The sequence below is a fragment of the Nanorana parkeri genome, unplaced genomic scaffold (genome assembly GCF_000935625.1).
Source record: "Nanorana parkeri isolate BGI_ZX_2015 unplaced genomic scaffold, ASM93562v1 scaffold232, whole genome shotgun sequence".
NCBI classification, from domain to species: domain Eukaryota; kingdom Metazoa; phylum Chordata; class Amphibia; order Anura; family Dicroglossidae; genus Nanorana; species Nanorana parkeri.
This window is the reverse complement of record NW_017306500.1, coordinates 700,040-719,198: the sequence shown is the minus strand read 5'-3', so window position 1 is coordinate 719,198 and position 19,159 is coordinate 700,040. Positions and strand designations below refer to the sequence as shown.

At 36.5% G+C, this 19,159-nt stretch overlaps 1 protein-coding gene across 1 annotated transcript in view; it reads right to left on the bottom strand.

Annotated features, from left to right (window-relative positions):
* LAMA2 (laminin subunit alpha 2) overlaps positions 1 to 19,159 on the bottom strand; it is a 646,095-nt gene that overhangs the window by 245,180 nt on the left and 381,756 nt on the right. The window contains exons 21-23 of the mRNA XM_018556291.1: positions 15,055 to 15,235; positions 13,153 to 13,289; positions 3,900 to 4,133 (exon numbers count right to left, since the gene is read on the bottom strand). Coding sequence (XP_018411793.1) covers positions 3,900 to 4,133; positions 13,153 to 13,289; positions 15,055 to 15,235 — 552 coding nt within the window. The remainder of the gene's footprint in view (positions 1 to 3,899; positions 4,134 to 13,152; positions 13,290 to 15,054; positions 15,236 to 19,159) is intronic.

Here is a 19,159-nt window from a genome sequence, read left to right as displayed (position 1 = left end):
CCCCAAAATGTTTAACTCCCCCACCCCCACGTTTACGCGCCTATAAACGTAAATACGCGTCCGGTGCCCCAGCGCGCAAAAATGACAATTGCGCTACACATGTTACATATCGCCGCGAACGTCGCAGTGAGAGCAATCATTTTAGGGCCATCAATCACTGATAACACTAAACTGATGAGCGGTAACAGCTTTTAAAGCGTCGCCTATGGCCAATTTTGGGTATTATCGTTTTTTGAGGTTGCGCGCACGCAATTTTAAGGCTTGACATGTTAGGTGTCTTTTTATCCGACGTGACCCCGTCTTTTATATTTTATCAAAAAATTGGGTAATAATAAATGTTTTATCATTTAATATAGGGGAAACTGGGTTTTTTTTTTTAATTTCGGTAATTTTTCCTTAATATAGTAAAAAATAAAAACCCCAGTGGTAAAAAAATACCACCAAAAGAAAGCTCTATCTGTCCCCAAAAAAGGGTATAAAATTAATTTCAGTACAGTGTTGCATGACGGAATAAATAGAGTCGAAATTGTTCAAAGGAGAAGCTTACTCTGCCGGCAGCTGTTTCTTCTCACTTTCTGTCATGTGTATAGGACAGTAAATAAAGTGTAATTTCCCCAATAGGAGACACATATCGCAAAAAACCTGACTGGTTTTAAAAACGGATTTAGTTATTTAACTCTTGATTCATTTCAGATTTTGACAATATAAAGGCATTTTTAAAATTGAAACTACCTCCTACCTATATAACATACAGTATGTGCATGAATGTTTTAAATTCAACTTTAATGCTTGCTAGCTGGAAAATGTGCAGTTAAATGATAAATTTTACTGACCTAATAGATAAAAATTGCAAGCTTTCAAGAAAGCTCAGTCTCCTTTGCAAGCATTGTGTAGAAGAATAAAACTGATATCTCTCCAAAGCTTGCAATGTAGATCTACCCAGCCTATAAAAGGTATAATATAACTCTACATTTTCTTGGTTCTGCCAGTGGCTAACTGTCAGGATCCAGAGCACCCCCAGTTGGTGCTGGGGCCAGGTCCTGCAGTTCCTGTGCTCGCCTGTGGGTGTCTCCAGCAGCCAGGGACTGTAAGGAACCTGCACTTCCAGTACTCACCTGCGGGTGTGCCCCAGCTGTGACTGATCATCCCATCACCTGGTGCTTCCTGGGAGGGTATTTAGGCCCTACCTGCAGTCAAGAAGCTGGCTCAGTATTGCGTCGCCTGCACTTGACTGATTCCCATAAACCTGAACCCTGCTTCCTGAACCCGCAGACCTGTCACTGGCCCGGCTTGTTACCCGACCACTCTCTTGGATCCTGTACCGCGCTGCCCTCCTGTTAATGACCCGGCTTGTACCTGACCACTCTTCTTTTATCCTGAGGCCTGCCATATATCTGCAGGCTTGTTACCCCTCCTTGTTGCTTCCCCCCCTGGCTGTGGGTGTGTGTTTGTCCCAACGGTGGGTTTATTACTTCACTGCTAAACCTGTGGGGGGTTGAGGGGGTTTATAGTTTTGTTGTTGTGTAGCAAATAAACTGTGTGCATAGAACCCTATCCTGTGTGGGCATATTAATTTGGTCATCCTGCGTGGGTACCTGCATGTGGTGTGAGGACGCCTGTGCATGGTACCCTGACACTAACATGCCACAGCATTCTTCTATTTTAGTCTATAGAAAAACATTTTGCTTTTAAAAAATGATTGCCTTTTCCTATGTACAAGGTAAGATCAAAAATACGATGAATGTTTAAATAAAATTTTTTTTACAGTAAAAGACACATTGCCATTAATCCCTCTCAAAATACTCCCCCTTGCTTAGAACAAATGATCCCATTGCTCTTGCCACTTACTGAAGCAGTTCTGGAACCATTCTTTTGTAAGTGTCTTTAGTTGCGCTGTCATGGCTACCTTGATGTCCTAAATCGATTTAAAACATTTACCTTTTATGGTCATTTTTTACTTTGGTGAAGAGCCAGAAGTCGCACGTTACCAGATCAGGTGGATGGGGACACACCATAATGTTTTTATTTGACATAAATTGCCATATCATAAGTGATGTGCGACATGCAGTGTTGTCATGATTGAGGATGAAACCCATTTCTCAGGCCATTTTCTACCATAAGAGATGTTCAGATCCTCAGAAATTTCCCTAATAGTCAATGGCCTGTTTGATCGAATCATTTCACTTACTATCTCAACATTCTCTTAGGTTTTTGATGTTGCTGTTTTTTTGATTCTTCCGATCTCTCATGGTCTTCAAGCGATTCACAACCACCTGTAAACCCTTTTCATGGTCACTGCAGCATCACCATGAATGAATTTGAACATTTTGTGTGTTTCTTTGGCACTTTTTTGCAGTTTGATAAAAAATGTCATGTTAATGCGTTGTTTGTGATCCATGATGTACAGTATGTGTATGGCACACTTTAATACACACCTTCTTTCAACCATAGCTCACAGTCAGTTGACTCCACCGAACAAGTTGAAACTTGTCACACACTGTTACTAAGGTTCAATGTGCTGCTTCTCGTATTGAAGATCCCTGCCTTTCGCTTGGATGACACTGCATTTTTTGAAACACCTCATATATTTTAATTTGTAATTAAATTTTTTTGTTATTTGTTAGGGTTTAAAATTGTCATAAACCCAGTTTTCAGTTTTTTGTCATAAATTACTATTTTTGGGTAAAGAAGATAGATATACCCAACAATGTATCATATTCTTTTTTCCTTTTTTATTTTATGGAGGACAGTTGTTGAAGTTGTATTCAAAGGGCTACTAGATACAACTAACACAATAGTCATTTATTTAACTAATTTTCTTGGAAGTACCTGAAAAATATTATCTTAAACCCAATTCATTACCCCACTATTTCTTGTTCAAGATTTTTTAAATGAACCTCTGATTGTTTTTTAGCTGTGTTATCTCTGCCTAGTACACAAGGAAAACCATAGTTAGCTACAGTATATTGAATTTCTGGAACTGGGAACATCAGCATATGAGTTCATTCAGCTGGGCATGAACGCCTGTAAAATGACCCGATCCCAGAAGGGACAGGTGCTGTGTGTCATTGCGTGCAGCAGCCTGTCCATCCCTATGGGGGATGGACAGGCACACGCAGTCACATGCACACTCAAACCTGCAGGCAGACAGCATCACAATATTGCTATCTGTGACACCATGGGTTCTAATCTTTCCCTACATCATCCACAGAAAACGTTTTGGCTTTTCAAACACAAGTGTTTTTTTTTTCCTCTGTAAACATGTTTTGGATGCTAAAAAAACCTTTCACTTCATGTGCAGGGATTGAACAAAAACCTCTGAAGAATGTAAACATTTTTTATAACATTTTATAACAACAAATGCAACATTTTTAACAAACCGCAGCCCCTATCTGAAGTTATTTTTTAGCAAATGAAAATGCAAAAAGCTCTCTGTATGAAAACTACTGCAGTATAATTCATCTGCCTGGCCAGTATCCAAATTATAGCTGTGTGGTTAAATGATTATTAGAAAGCATTTACCATGTGCGTTTTCTTCCGGCAGTCCAGTAAGATCTGCGTGCAAATCTTTCCGTTAGGTGCTGTAATATACTTAACGGAAGACATTCATCACTAAAATCCCTGTCCCTATGCTGTGTTGAATGATAATAATTTTACAGTGGAAACTCTGCTTGTGTGCTACAGATTCTTATATTTTTCTATCTTCTTGAAGCCTACTCTTACATGTACAGAACAGCCCCCAACAGAGATATTGTGAAAGCTTTTTAGGCACAGTAGTATGATTCACTTTACATGTACCAAAAAGGCATAGGACACCACAGTGAAAATGGACCTTACTTGCAGCTTTCTTTGTAAAGTCATTTAAACATGTATAATTGTATGTCACCTGTTGCTCTTACCTTACAGCTGCATTGTCCAGTCTCTTCACATGAACATTTCTTTGACTCCTGATCGCAGCTCTCTGATTTACTTCCCGCCAACTCACAGTCACAGCCGATGCACTTTGGGTAATTCCTGTATCCAATTCTGCAGCTGGTACATTTGTCCCCAGAGAAGTTTGGACTGCAGAAACAGCAACCTGTGTCTGGATTACATTGTGTACTGAGCGATCCTGGAGCACCACAATCACAAGCCTATATAAAAAATAAGTACAGACCACCTTAAGTATTGTGTTTTTTTTAATTTAAGTATATTGTTATACACAAAAGTAGCACATCCAATATAACAATTACCAGCAAAGTCACGGACTAGTGCAAACAGGTTGACTGGAAGTTGTAAACTGGAGTTATAATCTGATTGTAGTGAATTTAAAGCAGAACTCAGGGCAGACTTATTCCTAAACCTTGCAATGGGGCTATTTGCTGGCTGGCCCTTAGACCAGTCCCTGGAGCCTCTCTCCCCTCCTCTGCAGTGGTCTAAGGTCCAGTAAAATTCTTCTTTAAACAGTGTATAGATGTTAAGACTGAGCAACACTCTAATGCTGCAGCATAGGGCGAGAGAAGCTTCAGTGACTGGAGAAGCAGGTAGCCGGCTTGCCAATTGGGATGCGTATAACTTTTTATTTTGTAGCACCTAGACAAAAATGAACATTTAACCCTTGCAGTACAGGGGTAGACCTACTGCAAGGGTTAAGAACATTTTTGCCTGGAGTTCTTCTTTAAAAGTTCCCATGCAGAATAGATCTTGCAGCCCAAATGGTAAGATAGGGAACAAGCCATGCAGTACTGGTAAAAAAGAACAGAAAACTGGGTTGACCGACCCAAGTGCAGTAATTTTACGTACTATAAGCTGCCAGGTTATACCTTTACTCTGCCAAAAGGAGCATTCAGCACCTTGCACCCAGTATGCCAATACTCAAGACTATCAGCAGCCTCCTTAGGTACTGAACATGGCCTTAAGCCAGGCAAGAATTTCTTCATACCTGGAAGGGTAAACTGTAAGGACCCATTTGCATGTGACTGTGCTCACATGTATGTTCACAGTACCGCAAAGGTGCTGAGAAAATGGATTCCATTATAATATATAAGGCTCTATTCATAAATTATTTGCATTACTGTATAGTGCTGTGCATTTCTGAAAATTCCTGCTTGTTGCATCTTTTGTACACTTTTGAAAAAAGGCACATTACATTATAGTCAACAGTAATGCACTTAAAATTGCAGTAGTCATCTTATTTAATGCACTTTTCATCACATGTCTATGATTTCAGGGATAAAAATGTTTTTAAAAAAATAGGGAGGAAAAGGCATGTTAATACATGCTTAATTCCTCTTGTATTGTGTTACAATTTATTGCACGGCATTAAAATGCATTCCCTTTTTTATTTAGCATTGCACTGATGTGTTTTCTAAGGCAAGTAAATGATTGGGACCTGAAGGTATACCAAGGCACCTTGTAGCTCCTGCTGTACAACTGAGTCTATAGTTCAGGTTTACTCAGGGTAATACAGGTTTACTGTAAGTTGTAATGGACCCCATCTATAAAAACATTTTTATATCAACCATTCAACTTCTCTTTTTCATGCTGTCAGTTCAGGTAAGAAAAATATACGGAAAATATTGGTGGATATGGTATTGTCCTTCTGTCAAACATATTTTTATTCATGACTCCCAACGTATTCTATCTTAAAATTACTTATTTCTATCGCTGCGTTCAATCAGACAGAAAAATACAATTCAGGTGGCTAAAACCTTTTTATTTTTACATTATTTTTTAGAAATGAAAGTATCATAGCCAATTTGACTTGTGACAATAGCAGCTGGGAATACTTCCAAGCACCAGGTCACATGTGCCAGTGAAATGCTTCTGCCAGGTCTATTTTCATGTATAGCTTCCAGGTTGGCACTCAGATAAAAAGAAGCTTCTGACAATTAAAAAAGGAAGCCTCGCTGCAAACGATTGTTCGCAGATTCACTACAATAATCACTTAAGCATTTTACATGCCTAAAGGAAAAACCCAAGGTCATTTCTATAATTTGTTTGATGTGGATTCTGAGTTCTAAAGCAATTCATATTACAAGTGCTCGGTACAGAATGGTGACAAGATGACAAAATGAGGAAGGTGAGGACTGCATAATATACAAACCATATAAATGAATAAATATTGTACATGGTATATAGTAGAAGGTGTGGAACAAAGCCTAAAGCAGTATTGTATATAAAACAGAATGGAAGGTGCAAACTAGATCATCCCTATGGTAACAAAGAACTAATGGAAAGTTATCTTGTTTTATTTATAAATTTACAGTACAGCTGAGGACAGTATTTTGCATTATATATTCTTGAGGGCATGTTGATGATGTTGCATTAAATGGCATTAAATTTAAAGCCCAGGATAAAAAATGCTTTGTGCTTTTTTTAATGAAACGCACGTGCACGTTCTAAAGCGACTGTGCGTAAGCAGCCCTACACTTTTCTCTCTGGCATACAGTTTTTTCCAAACTACCTAGCATTATTGCTATTTGTTACATACTGATATCCTCAGTATGTTGGATTAAGCTTGGAAATTTGGTGGCAGACCTTGCTTTTGTGACTTTTTTTTTCTTATGTTACTCTCAGAGATGCAACAAAAAAGATAATTAATATTACATTATGTGATCATTATATGCAATTTTTAAATAAGGTAGTGGAAGCTGGGTGGCCACAAAGACCTGCACTAATAATAACATAATAGAAGGTCTTATGGGAGTATATTATTGGAATCCTACCATTTCATGCCTATCAAATATCGAAATCAATAAAACATATATGCATAATTGTTTTTCCTCCACTCCTTCCATATAATCTGCTAATTTATTCTGGGGTTTAACATCGTTGGACAAGATTTTAAGGCAGATACACCATAAATATATAAGCTACATGCCATCTATATAGTCACTTTTTAGCATCTTAATTAAACTTTGACGTGATACTGCTTTTTAGTTTTGAATTTTTTTTCTTGGAATAGAAGTGAAGTGTGAATGACAGACCCAAGGGGGATATATATTAAGCAGTTGTCTAAGTGTATAACCCAGTCCAACAGTGACCTTTAAGTGATTCAATTTCCTATTCTAAGAGCATGTTTTTCAAGCTAGAGCACAATCTCAGGAGCCACTGAAGCTCCTTGACATTATGTATAATAATTTGAACACATGTACTGACATTTGTACTTAGAAGATCATAGACTTCTTATGTCAGTATTGTGTGTACACAATAGCATTTCTTGTGTGATTGATCGGTTGCAGCACTTCCATATTTATGGACATGAAACTAAGATATGCAGTCACATGATCAGAAAACAAATAAAGGAAGTACATGAGGTTAAAATTAAACATAATTGAAACAATTTTAAAACCATCTCAAATCAGCTTTTAGATAGGTTGCTTATACTATTGTAGTTTTGTCCTAAATGTTTCTGTAACTGAAAGAAAACTGTATTGTAAATACTAGGGATGCACTGATGCCGATACTAGATACTCATACTCACCCAAATGCTTCCGATGTCTACCTATGTGTGAGCTTAATATGTGAGTCCACAGTTAAGTAATTAGCCTAGCTGTCTAACTACTTAGCATTAACATTATGTGCACAAGTTTTCTTTGGTTTTGTTTTGGGCTCATGGATTTCTTTCAGGTGCAAGAATTTTCTCCCACTATTCAAAAACATGTGTTGGGTGTATGACTGTGCTGGGGATGTAAGCCCCTTAGATGGTAGGGGCTAATGTGAGTATAAAACCGAGTTCCAGGAAAATTTTTATTTTGCAGTGAGGAAGGATTAGAACCTATTAGTTTTTAAATGTTATCCTAATTGCTATCTGTTGTTAATATTATGCTCTGTCTTGAAAATGCCACCTGGACAGGAAATCAAGTAAATTATCCTCAATGGGGTCAAAAACAGCAATAAAACCTGACAAATGTTCTAACCCTTCCTTACAAAATTGTTTATATATCTTATGTCCTACTCAGAATGGGGTTTACATGTGGTTTTCAGTTCAGAAAAAAGAGGCATTTTAGAGAGGCCTGTCTGATGTGTTTTTAACATTGAATTAATTATATGCATATCCCATAGAGTATTGTGAGTAACACTTATGAATTGTGAATATGTGCATTCCGATGTTTCAGTTTTCTTGAAATTAAAGCCACTGTCTGAGACTCTTTTGGGTAGTAACAATTATTTACCTTCCTCCAACCAATTTATAGGCAACAGTGGAACACCTTTTTCCTGTAGAATACAATATTTAACATACTAGTCAGTCTCCACTGCACATAATTTTCATCTGGAACACTGAAAGAGTTGCAATGCCTAGTTTTCACAGGAGGCTATTCTGCAAATGAATTCTGGACATTGCAGTTTTGACTGAGAGCTACAGACAAGGAGGATGATTTACTAAAGGCATTAAGAAACTTTACACAATAAAACAAGTGTATATTCACTTCAATTGCCCAATCATGTAAAAAGCAAATGCCTGTATACTTATTTCATCTGCACACCACTAAGCATTCAAAGTGAACAGGAAGGTCTCAGTGAAATGTTGCTATATTGCTAATCTGTACTGGAGTGAAAGAGGAAGGCGGAATAACAGTGGTTTGTAAGGGTGCAATGGGCTTGAATTTGCTCCTGAATGTTATGAAAGTTCCTTTCAACTTTGTTGGATCTCTGCTTGAAAAAAACTGCCTCTCACTAGTCCCCTTATATTATATTTGTCATAGAAAAAAATAAGAATACTATGAACATTACATGATATAAAATAAACCACATTTAATACCCCAATACATTTCTCCTAAGCAGCTCAATCAGCAAAACAAATGTTCCACTTTGATGAAAATTAATTGACATAAATCCTGTATTTTCACTCAAATCACTCTGCATATCCTTCTTGCAGGGAAATTGACAGCTGTCATAAAAAAGGTGTCCCCATTGGTATATTTCCTTTCTACTCTTGTTTCTGTGACAACTATGACAAAAAAGCAGAAATCTCCTTTAACAGCTAAAATTTCAGAATAGACAGTTCACTCTAATGCTTAGTCTTGTGCATGGTGAGCTGTGAAGGCTGTTCTTGGGGGGAAAAGAGGATTTTTTCATATTAACATGTGGCCCTTTAGTCATGTCTAGCCCTCGCAAGTGCTTCAGTAACAACTCCTCAGAGAAATGAGTTGTAAACATAGCATACTATGAGCCATGGCATATTTATCATTAGTAATTTAAAAGCCAGTGTTTCCCTGGGTTATAACTGTCATGCAGATATGCAGAATTTTGTTTTCAGTTTACGAAATATCATAACGTTTGAAAGTACAAAGGCATATTAAAAGACAGATCTTATAAATAATTAAAACAAGTTCTCTGAATAAACTCTGAATAAACTAAATTATAGTTTAATTTGCTTACAAGCTCACAAACATATAGCTATTCCCACTCTCAAATAAGCCTTCTTATATTCCTAAAAAAAATTATATTATGGTTTTGGTTATGTTGGGTGTGTATAATAATATTTCTGCTCTAGCTTTTTACCAACAAGTCAGTTTTAATATACCTACTTTAAAATATTCAACATTGCTACGGATAATTTTATTGAATGTTAAAATATTTCATGCATAACAATATCAACTGAAGATAAATATAATGAAAAATAAATAAGGTTTAACATCTTGTTCAAAAGTGAACCTTCATTATTGTATTAAAGTTTAAGTCTGAATGCATACATTCCTAAGATGTGTGGCAATATTTAGCAACAGTATAAGTGTTTATAAAAGTTGTACTTTTTTAATAAAAAACAGTCCTTAAACTCTGGAAAATAACTCCACCAGTTGGAACTAAAATCCTCAACACTTACCTCCCCTCCAGCAAAGTGACATCTATGACCTCCCTTGTCACTGGTGACATTTTTGCACCATCTTCTTTCAGGGTTCACCATCACTGGCCATCTAGATTGGCTGGCCCAGGATGACACAACTGCCATGTGCATGGGAGTTACTTCATCTAGGCTCCAAGGCATGCCGATAATGTTCATTAAGCTGCCCATGCATGACTCAGTCTATTGTCTTTAGAAACTGGCTAGCAGAAAGTAAGAAGTTTTTATTGCAGAAGAGAAATACAGAGTCTCTTCTACAATAAAAATGATTCCTGGCTAGCAATTCTTTTCTACTAAAGTTCCACTATAAAGGGTACAGTCTGGGAGAAGGATTTCATTAGTCTGATGCAGGCAGAAGGAAGGATTATCTCAGTCTCTTCTCCTCCATTGATTCTCACTGTAACATTGTAATTTGGCTACAATTCACTAGGTAAGAGGCATGCTGCTGAGGGCTGACATGTGTGAGACAACATAGATACACAAAGTCCAACACAAAACGCCTACCGCATAAGCACAAAATTCCACCACATAATGGTGGGCAAACTCTGAACAAAGAGTACATGAACAAAGATGGTACTTTTTCTTCTGAGTAAAGAAGAATATGAAGGCTTTGTAAGAGGCACTACTGTGATCTCTTTGCCAGGTAATTTATAACTGCAAACATTACATTTACAAAGTATGAAAAAAATAGTCCATGCTAGATCCACCTTAAGTCTTAGCAGGCATAAGGCAACATGTTTATTAGAAGTGTTTGAATGAAAACTTAAAAACTGTTGGATTCATAAATGTGAAGTGAAAGGATCAATGCAACTAAATTTTGATTTTTCTGTTATAGATTGAGTCTAGTTATCTCAGGTACTGGATTCTTTTATGTTTTTTTTTTTATTTGGATATTATATTGCTAGGAGCCAGCAAATGTTACAAGTTCCTTTCCTACGCATCCCTCCATGGCACAGCATGGATGTTCTCATAAAAAAGGAAGGGACAGACCCTTTCTTAATTTCTGCAACAGGGTGTGCAGGCCAAGGAACTCAACTGCAGAAACCATTAGGGTAGTTTTACTTTCCAGCATACACCAAAAACCAATATACTGTATCAGTTTTAGGATGACTAATTCTTAAATCTCAACTCCATGATTCTGGCCTGAGCATCATTCAACCTAAAAGAGAACAGAACTGTATTGTAGAACAGCTGAATCTTTGTGGAACAGCATCAGAGAGGAGGTAAGTATTGCAGCAGGAGCAGTTTGTTTATACTGTAAGTTGGGCAACAGATTTTTTAAGGGGAATTTGGTCTTTACAGCTGTGCTCCAATCTGGGTTTTGCCCACAAACAACCTTTTTCTGCAGAAATATTAAAAGACCCTTTTACTTTCCTAAATATGTGGTCTTCTTCTCTGCAGAGTAGGAGGGTGCTTCTTCATATGTCTATGTCACTGCCTGGCCTGCCTGTAAATACTTCCTATTGGCTGTCCAGCAGTGGGGTAATCTCAATTCTTTAAGATTGCAGCATAATTATGTTACAACAAGGGGTCAACTCAGCATGGGCACAGACTGCAAAACTGGTTCTCTGGTCTCCAGTCCAGAAAAGGTGCCGATGTGGCACTTGTGACTATGGACGGAGTTAAAAACTGCTTTAGAAGCATTTTTTTTGCAGAATGATAGGATGGATAGAAGGGTTGGGTGAGATTTGGGGAGAGTTAGGCTTTATGCTCATAGGTATTTGTTAAATAAATATATGCACCCTTGCAAATAAATTAATGGATATTTTACTCCTCATACCTTGCTGATTCTACATCTCCAATGTCAGAAGCCCTAAAAACAAGGTTTCTGTCAGGATCATCCAGAGAAACAGAAAAGTTAAAAAGGCTATTTTTGCAAAAAGGTAATTAGGAGATGGAAATTAAAATGTACAGATCAAGAAACAAGGTACAAACTTTAGAATTTCATAATTACAACTTAACATAAATAGAAATGTTACAGTTTCGTGCCCTGTGTTGTTTTTTTAAACTTGTCTTTTTTTGAGCATGTAAAATAGGAAAAAAAATCAAACAATGCATCAGGAAGAGATCATGCTTACGTTGACCCTTCTCAAAGGCTTGCAGGTATATTAAATTGATATAGTTACAGCTGTAACTATACTCTCCATTTTCCTGACAAAACAGGGACATATGAAAGATATACTATAATAAATATGATAAGGGGGTCTCACCCTTATTTCCTGTTTATTTATTTTTTTTGTATTAGCTAAATGCAGCATTTTACAATGCTATCAGACACACATGAATATTTTATTTTGCTTACTTAAATGGCTTTGGACCGTTAAAAGGTGTTGGATTTTTGTGAAGAAAAATGTATCCTACCCATGTTCTTTAGAGTGCATATAAAAGCTACAAATAGAACGCCTTTAAAGTTGGTTGTCCAGTGCTGTGCCCTTTGTTTTCTGACATAGGCCCTATTTTGGCCTTATTGAAAACCTTGTGGTTGTTTTATTTCAGAAGCTTTTGATCTTTGCTCAAAGTCAAATAGCTTGCATGCAGCACCGACATTTAGTACCAGTATATACTGACAAGCACATTCCCCACATGATTTTATACCCTATGATCAGACTCCACTCAGCTCTGCCTATTACATAGCAAATGCAGAATTAACAGGTGTATATCAAGCACCTGTGTACAGAAGCCCTAATAAATAGATCAGAAATGTTTCTTCACTACCATAACAAAAGATACTAACAAGCTGTGGTCAGGGTACTATCTTGAGTCATCAAAGTTATTGGGTTCATTAACGGAATTAGACTGTCACTTTGAAGTTGTGTCAGATCCTAGTGATCTTTCACAATGGTTTGACAAGTAAAATGATGCAGAGCAAGCACATGTTACATTTCATACTGCCAAGCAGTATACATATGATATATTGTTTGCTTCAAGTTAACTGTTTGCTTTGCTGTATTTGTTAAAGTCAATACCTTTTTCTACAGGAAGAATAAACACACATTTCAAATGCCAGTTAAATAATTACCAGAATGTATTGCTCAAAAAACGTATTATCTATTTTGACATGATATAGACAAAGGGCAACATATTAGTTAATAATATATAATAATAATATATTCAAAATAGAAAGAACAATACAGTACACAGGGTATCAGTCAGTTTCACCACAAAGAGATATTAAAACAGAAGATACACACCAATTGTCACATCAAATCCGCAGCTGGGAGAATACTAATCAATACTGTAATTGACAATCATACCTTGACGCTTGTGAGTAAATAATAACTGTCTGGCCATTATTTATCCTACTGAGAATCTATTGATTGACTGACCTTGCATCCAGTGATAATGCTGAATCCCCAGTGGTTTGGTGCACATTTCTCACATTGCTCTCCAATGGTGTTGGGAGGACAAACACATTGACCTGTTTCCTCATCACAGTTATTCCCAACATGTGGGCAACCACAAGCTAAATGGAGACAACGCGCTCATGTTAGGCACAGCAAGATTAAAACATTGACAAATATTGGTGACATAAAACGGTTATATCTGCTGCTTGCAGCATGGTTGTCATTAGATAAACATACATCATCCCATTTGAAGTTTTTTTTTAACATTAGGGCATAACTACTACTACACTATTAAGTGTCAGTTGGTGGTAATTAAAATATCTAGAACAAGAAATGAAATGATCCATAAAAAAATGCTTAAATGTAAAAATGAGAAACACCCCCTTTAACTGAAAACACATTATTGCATGCAACTTGTAAAATGTATAATCAATCCAGAAATGTAATTCCTCATATTGTTATTGTGTTACAAAGACAGAACGACTAGGGGTTTATTTAATATTACATTATATCATATATAAAAAAAATATATAAAAGAACAGTTTTGTTCCTTGGAGAAGAAAAGGAAATTAAGAACCTGACAGACCCATATGGACAAAATAGACATTTTCTTTTAATGTGTATCTATAGCCAAAACTTTTTTTCATTTTAGTTTTGGGTAGAGCATGGAAAGATTAAAATGCCTGTCATGTTTTACTGCTGTGGGGGCTCTATTGGAGAAATTCCTTCACTTCTCTGTTAAAAAGGTTGTCCGTTGGACAAGAAGTGGGGAGAAATCTGTCTAATAGTAACACAGGCATAAGTAATTTTTTTTGTTAAAAGTTTTAAGTTAAGCATGTGATTGCTAGAACCTCTTTTTCTGTTTCCCTGTTGCAGATTTTCCCTAACTTCCTGTCTATTAAAACATTGTCCCTAGAACAGAAAGCGAAGGAAAATCTCTGTACTGGAGTCCCAGATAACAGTAAAACTGGACAGGAGTCCTAACTTTTCCCCATTCTATCCAAAACTAAAAAAACAAAAACACTTTTGATATATATAGACTTTAGGTCAATGATGAGATTGATAAAAACAAACCAAAATGTGTTTGTTTTTATAACTAACCAATACAAAACAGCTTTTTGGCATTTACTGCAACTAGTTGAATTAAGGCCAATTATTGGTTGTTATAGTTTACTGCAGGCAAATACTCTTTGCATCAAGGTATTTAGACCTGTAAGGTAGATGTTCCAAAGATGTTTATAGATGTAACTGCTTCTCTTGTGTATGCTGACCATTATTGCTGAAATAGTGATTTTGTTAAAAAATAAATTGAAATGTATCCAATTTTTAATTGTCACATTTTTCAGTTCAGATTGCAACACTCCACCCCTTAATCTCCATAGTAGTAACACAAACGTTTGTATTTTTTGTCCTGACTCTAAACCATGTGATTACAATATGACCTGTGGACAAGCCATTAAAATCTTCATATAAGGTATTATTTAAAGCCCAACTAAGCCTTTGGATTAAATCAACTAAACACATTCAAATTGCATAAAAAAGGGTATATAGAGTCTTACAATTATTTAGAAAGCAGTTAAAGCCTAAGTAGAAAAGCCTGTCCCCTGCCAACATTCTGTTGAAAAGGACCCTTGCTTACTGTGTGGAAATAGTAGTCTCTCTTGCCTTACTCAGCAGGGGGCATGTTGACCACTGCTTACACTGAGAGCAAGGTTCATTCTCTAGAACATGCTGGTGGGGGACAGGTTTTTCTACTCTAGGCTGCAACTGCTTTCTAAACAAAACACATTCTAAGACTTTGCAGACCTTTTCTGATGTACATGGAATATATTTAGCTGATTTAAACTGAAAGTTCAATTCCCCTTTAACAGAAAGTATACTTACGGGTACATCCACCTTCTTGAAAATCATAAAACCCACGGGCACAACGATCACATTTATCTCCAGCTACTCCAGGCTGACAACGACATTGTCCACTTTCATTACAGTCAAAAGATTTGGAACCAAAAGAGTTGCAGTTACAAGGAACACATCCTTGAGAGAAAACAGGACCATATGTTTGTGGCTGAAATGGGAGCAGAAAACAAAAGTAAACTATGTATATATTTAATACAATATAAAAAAGACAATCCAACAGATATTGACAAAAAATAATATACCGAAAAGGGTTGCCACACACAAGCAACTAATTATTTCATACTTAACAAGAGGACCACCAAGTCCCTAGAATCTAACAACAGTGCCAGAAACTACTAAAGTGAGGTATAGGGGTTGATTTACTAACCTTATAAACACACCACGAACATGTATACACCTCTGTAGTGTGTTCCCTCCCAGCATGATCTATGGGTGGAATCTAAACACCTTTGTAGTGTGTACACACCCAGCAGGTGTGTTGTGCAAAGCCAAGCATGAATTGCAAGGTGATGTTGTGTAAATTAGCTCTATGTTGTGTTGCTTGCATTGATGAATGCAGGAATGTAAATGCATGAGCTAACCATTTTTGTCTAAACTGTGAAGCAGCATTATATATGCATCATGTGCATGATTTTTTCCATATATGGCATTAGTGGAGATATGCTTTTAGAGACTTTTTGGTTGATAAATAAGTTTTTCTGTGTGAAAATCACACGCACCTGGTGCGTGCATGTGTTTAGGTTAGTAAATCACCCCCATAGAGTCTCACTATAGTAGTAACAAAGACACAATTTAAACCATTAGGAAGTGTGGTTTTTAAAACAATGATCGCATGCCACTATCCACTCTCACTAGAATACTACTCCACACTGTGCATGCATTGTACGGTCATTTATAAAATGCAGACAAAAAAAAACACTCCAGGTCCTCCTCCTATCAGCTCTTTTCCCCCATGATTACAATGAAGCAGTGGGAACATTTTAATGAACAACAATTTACCAACAGATTTTTTTTGTATTGAAAAGCATAGCTATTGCCAAATTAAGCCCACACTGCTACTATATAAATGGGCCCTGAAATTACAAGCACAATATATTACAAATAAATGCTGTAACTGGTATAGAGAGGTGCAACTGATCCTTGACCTGTAAAGCTGAATAGGATACAAAATGCTAGACATAGTCTGTAAAAGTATTAAATTATTGGAGCATCACAGATTATTGCTGTAATTAGAAATACTTTTTAAATTTTTATGTGATCGAGAGCTTTTAAAAACCTTCCCAAGCACAGGATCACAAAGGAAGTATGCTTTCATGTAAAATAAGCTTTGCAACTAATTATGTCACATCTTGGTTCTCCTGTAAGTACAAAAATAGTTCTTACAGTTGTGCTAATTCATACTCAAAAAACATATTAAATGCTATTCATTGATACACCTTTGCACCACATCTGCTTATTTCATAAAATTGTATCTATCCATGCAGTAGAACTTTAAATATTACAATTACAAGTTAGGAAATAGTGCAAATATGAGGATGTCATTAACAACACTATTAACTATTAGATATTTCACCCTTTGTAATGTATTTCAGTTATTAATCAGCAACTTGTCGTGCACTGGTAGTGAACTCCACGCCATGCAGAATAAGCCTGCAAAGCAGTTACCGGAATGGCTGGTTTGTAAGCCCCTCTAGGACAGCCTCTTGATGTGGGGTAGTTCCGTCTCTGAGCAGGCGCTTGGATGTTTTGAGATTTCTGAGGCAGTTCTTTCCTCTCATAACCCTGCCTTTTAAACTCACAGCGCTTCCCAAAGAACTCTGGTTTACAGATACACCTCCCTGTTATGTCACAGCGTTGGGACATTGAACCACTGGCACTACAGCTACAGGACTGACATATCTGCTTCTCAGAATCCCACCAACAGTTTGGCTTTTAAAATGAAAGCAAAGAAGAATAGAAGGAAAGTGTAAGAAACAACAAAAAGATACAACAGGATTGGAAAGCAAGAGAAATGGTTAAGCTACTAAGATTTGACATTCAAGCAAGATAATACTGAGAGACAGAACACAATTTCTTTGTGAAAAATACAGCAGATGACATTTAGCAATTCATATTTCATGCTTTGTCTGAGATACATCACACAACACATTATAATTGTAATTAAATGATAAATTATTCTAGATGAGTGCTGATACATTATTTGTTCACACAACTTTCAAATGAAACACTGAAATAGTGAGAAATAGGAAAAGCAAAAACAATATTTAAGTCATTATGAAATTAAAAAGATATATGGACCATTAGGCTGTACTAAAAAATACATTAAATACAATTACAATGTGAATAAAGTGTCAAAAATAACAAATCTAAGCAAGCAAATGTATGGTTGATAGCTTTCAGCAAATGTGATGATTTTGAAAAAGAGTAGACTGAAAATGAACAAACAGTGGATTTAAAAATAAACCTATGAGCACAGAAAAATGTCCAACGTTGTTATTTGGCTTTGGCTTTGAATGTGCTGTCTAGCTATGATTAGGCCAGATGAGGCTGAAACCTCTGTGATCACCTTTAAAGGAAAACTGTTATGACAGCAACCTAGCTTTTATATTCATGCTCAAGCCTGAATACTCTGCCTGAGAACAAGTAGTTTTTGTTTTTTTACTTTGCTGATCTGCATTTTTGTTTTGAGTTAGTAAGGCTGATTTGCTAAAGAAGTTCAGAATGTTATGTGGACATGCTCAATTCCTTTAATCAGCCTCAGCAACTCAATACACAGTAATATAATTATTGGCTCAGAATGATATTCAGGCAACTGGCATTTTCAGAAGGTGGTCAGCAATTGCACCACACATTTTTCTCATGACAGGTTTACCTTAATAATGCTGTTATAAAGAATGGATAACCATGATGTGTGTTGGCATTCTTATGGACCCCATATGCCATTCTTATGGCATTCTTATGGACCCCATATGCCATTCTTATGGCATTCTTATGGACCCCTCTGTTTCACCGATAGAAGTGTGATTCTATTCTCTATTTTCTATTTGTGCAGTCCTGAATGGGGCTCAGATGGGGGTAAGCAATGTGAATCCTTACAGTCTTCTCTATGAAATGTGTACCTAATCTAGAACAAGCATTATTTCCCCTGAAGTCTAAACGGTCTGAACACCTGTTCTATATATTATTCCAGGATAGTGACTCACCAAAGTTAGGGTAATGGCCCTAGTCCCTGCACATTTAAAATCATGTCACCACTGGCAACTTCCATATGTCTATCATACCCAGCTCCCTTTACAGTAATATGAGTACGTACAACCCTACAAGCATTGTGATAAAAATAAGGCCTCTGACTTAACCTCACTTAATTGGACGATTGCAACCTTTTTTTAGTTAGCAAGGTTTGACAGAATTTCAGCAAGTGAAAAACTACAAATCTAATGTAAAACTAATGTCTTCATTTATAATAGGTTACAAGGGATTCTTTTATTATAATATGTCATCTTAAATGTGTATAGCCTCACTAAAACTTCTCTGTCATGAATTTGATGAGGGAAACAATCTGAAACAAAAATTTGAATGCATTGATGTGGTATTTCTGCACTAACAAAAGCTTGATTGCGTTGAATAGGCCCCAGCTTAAGATGATGAATAGACTCAAACACTTTTAACACAAGTGAATGGCAAAGCAAATCAACAAAAAAATCAACAGGATATGTATGGCAGGTTTTTTCCCCCCATATATTCATCTGTGAAAGTAAAATGTTAGGAATAAAAGCATGTAGTTTATGTCAGAGAAAACTGACATGCTTCAGAAAGGTATTATGATTAAAAATCCATTTTGGTTCCATAGTAAAGCTAAAACGCAAAAAATGTATATTCTTTGAAAGATTGGAATTAAAATATAAAATATGAGCAGGAGGCTGTTGTGTTTTAGGTACATTGTTGGGTACTACAAGACTAACATCTGTCTATATAATATACTGTACTGGAATATGTATTGAATATACACATACATTCACCCCCCCCCCCCCCCCCCCCATGCAGAGTTATCCCCAAATGACAGGTATTCTAA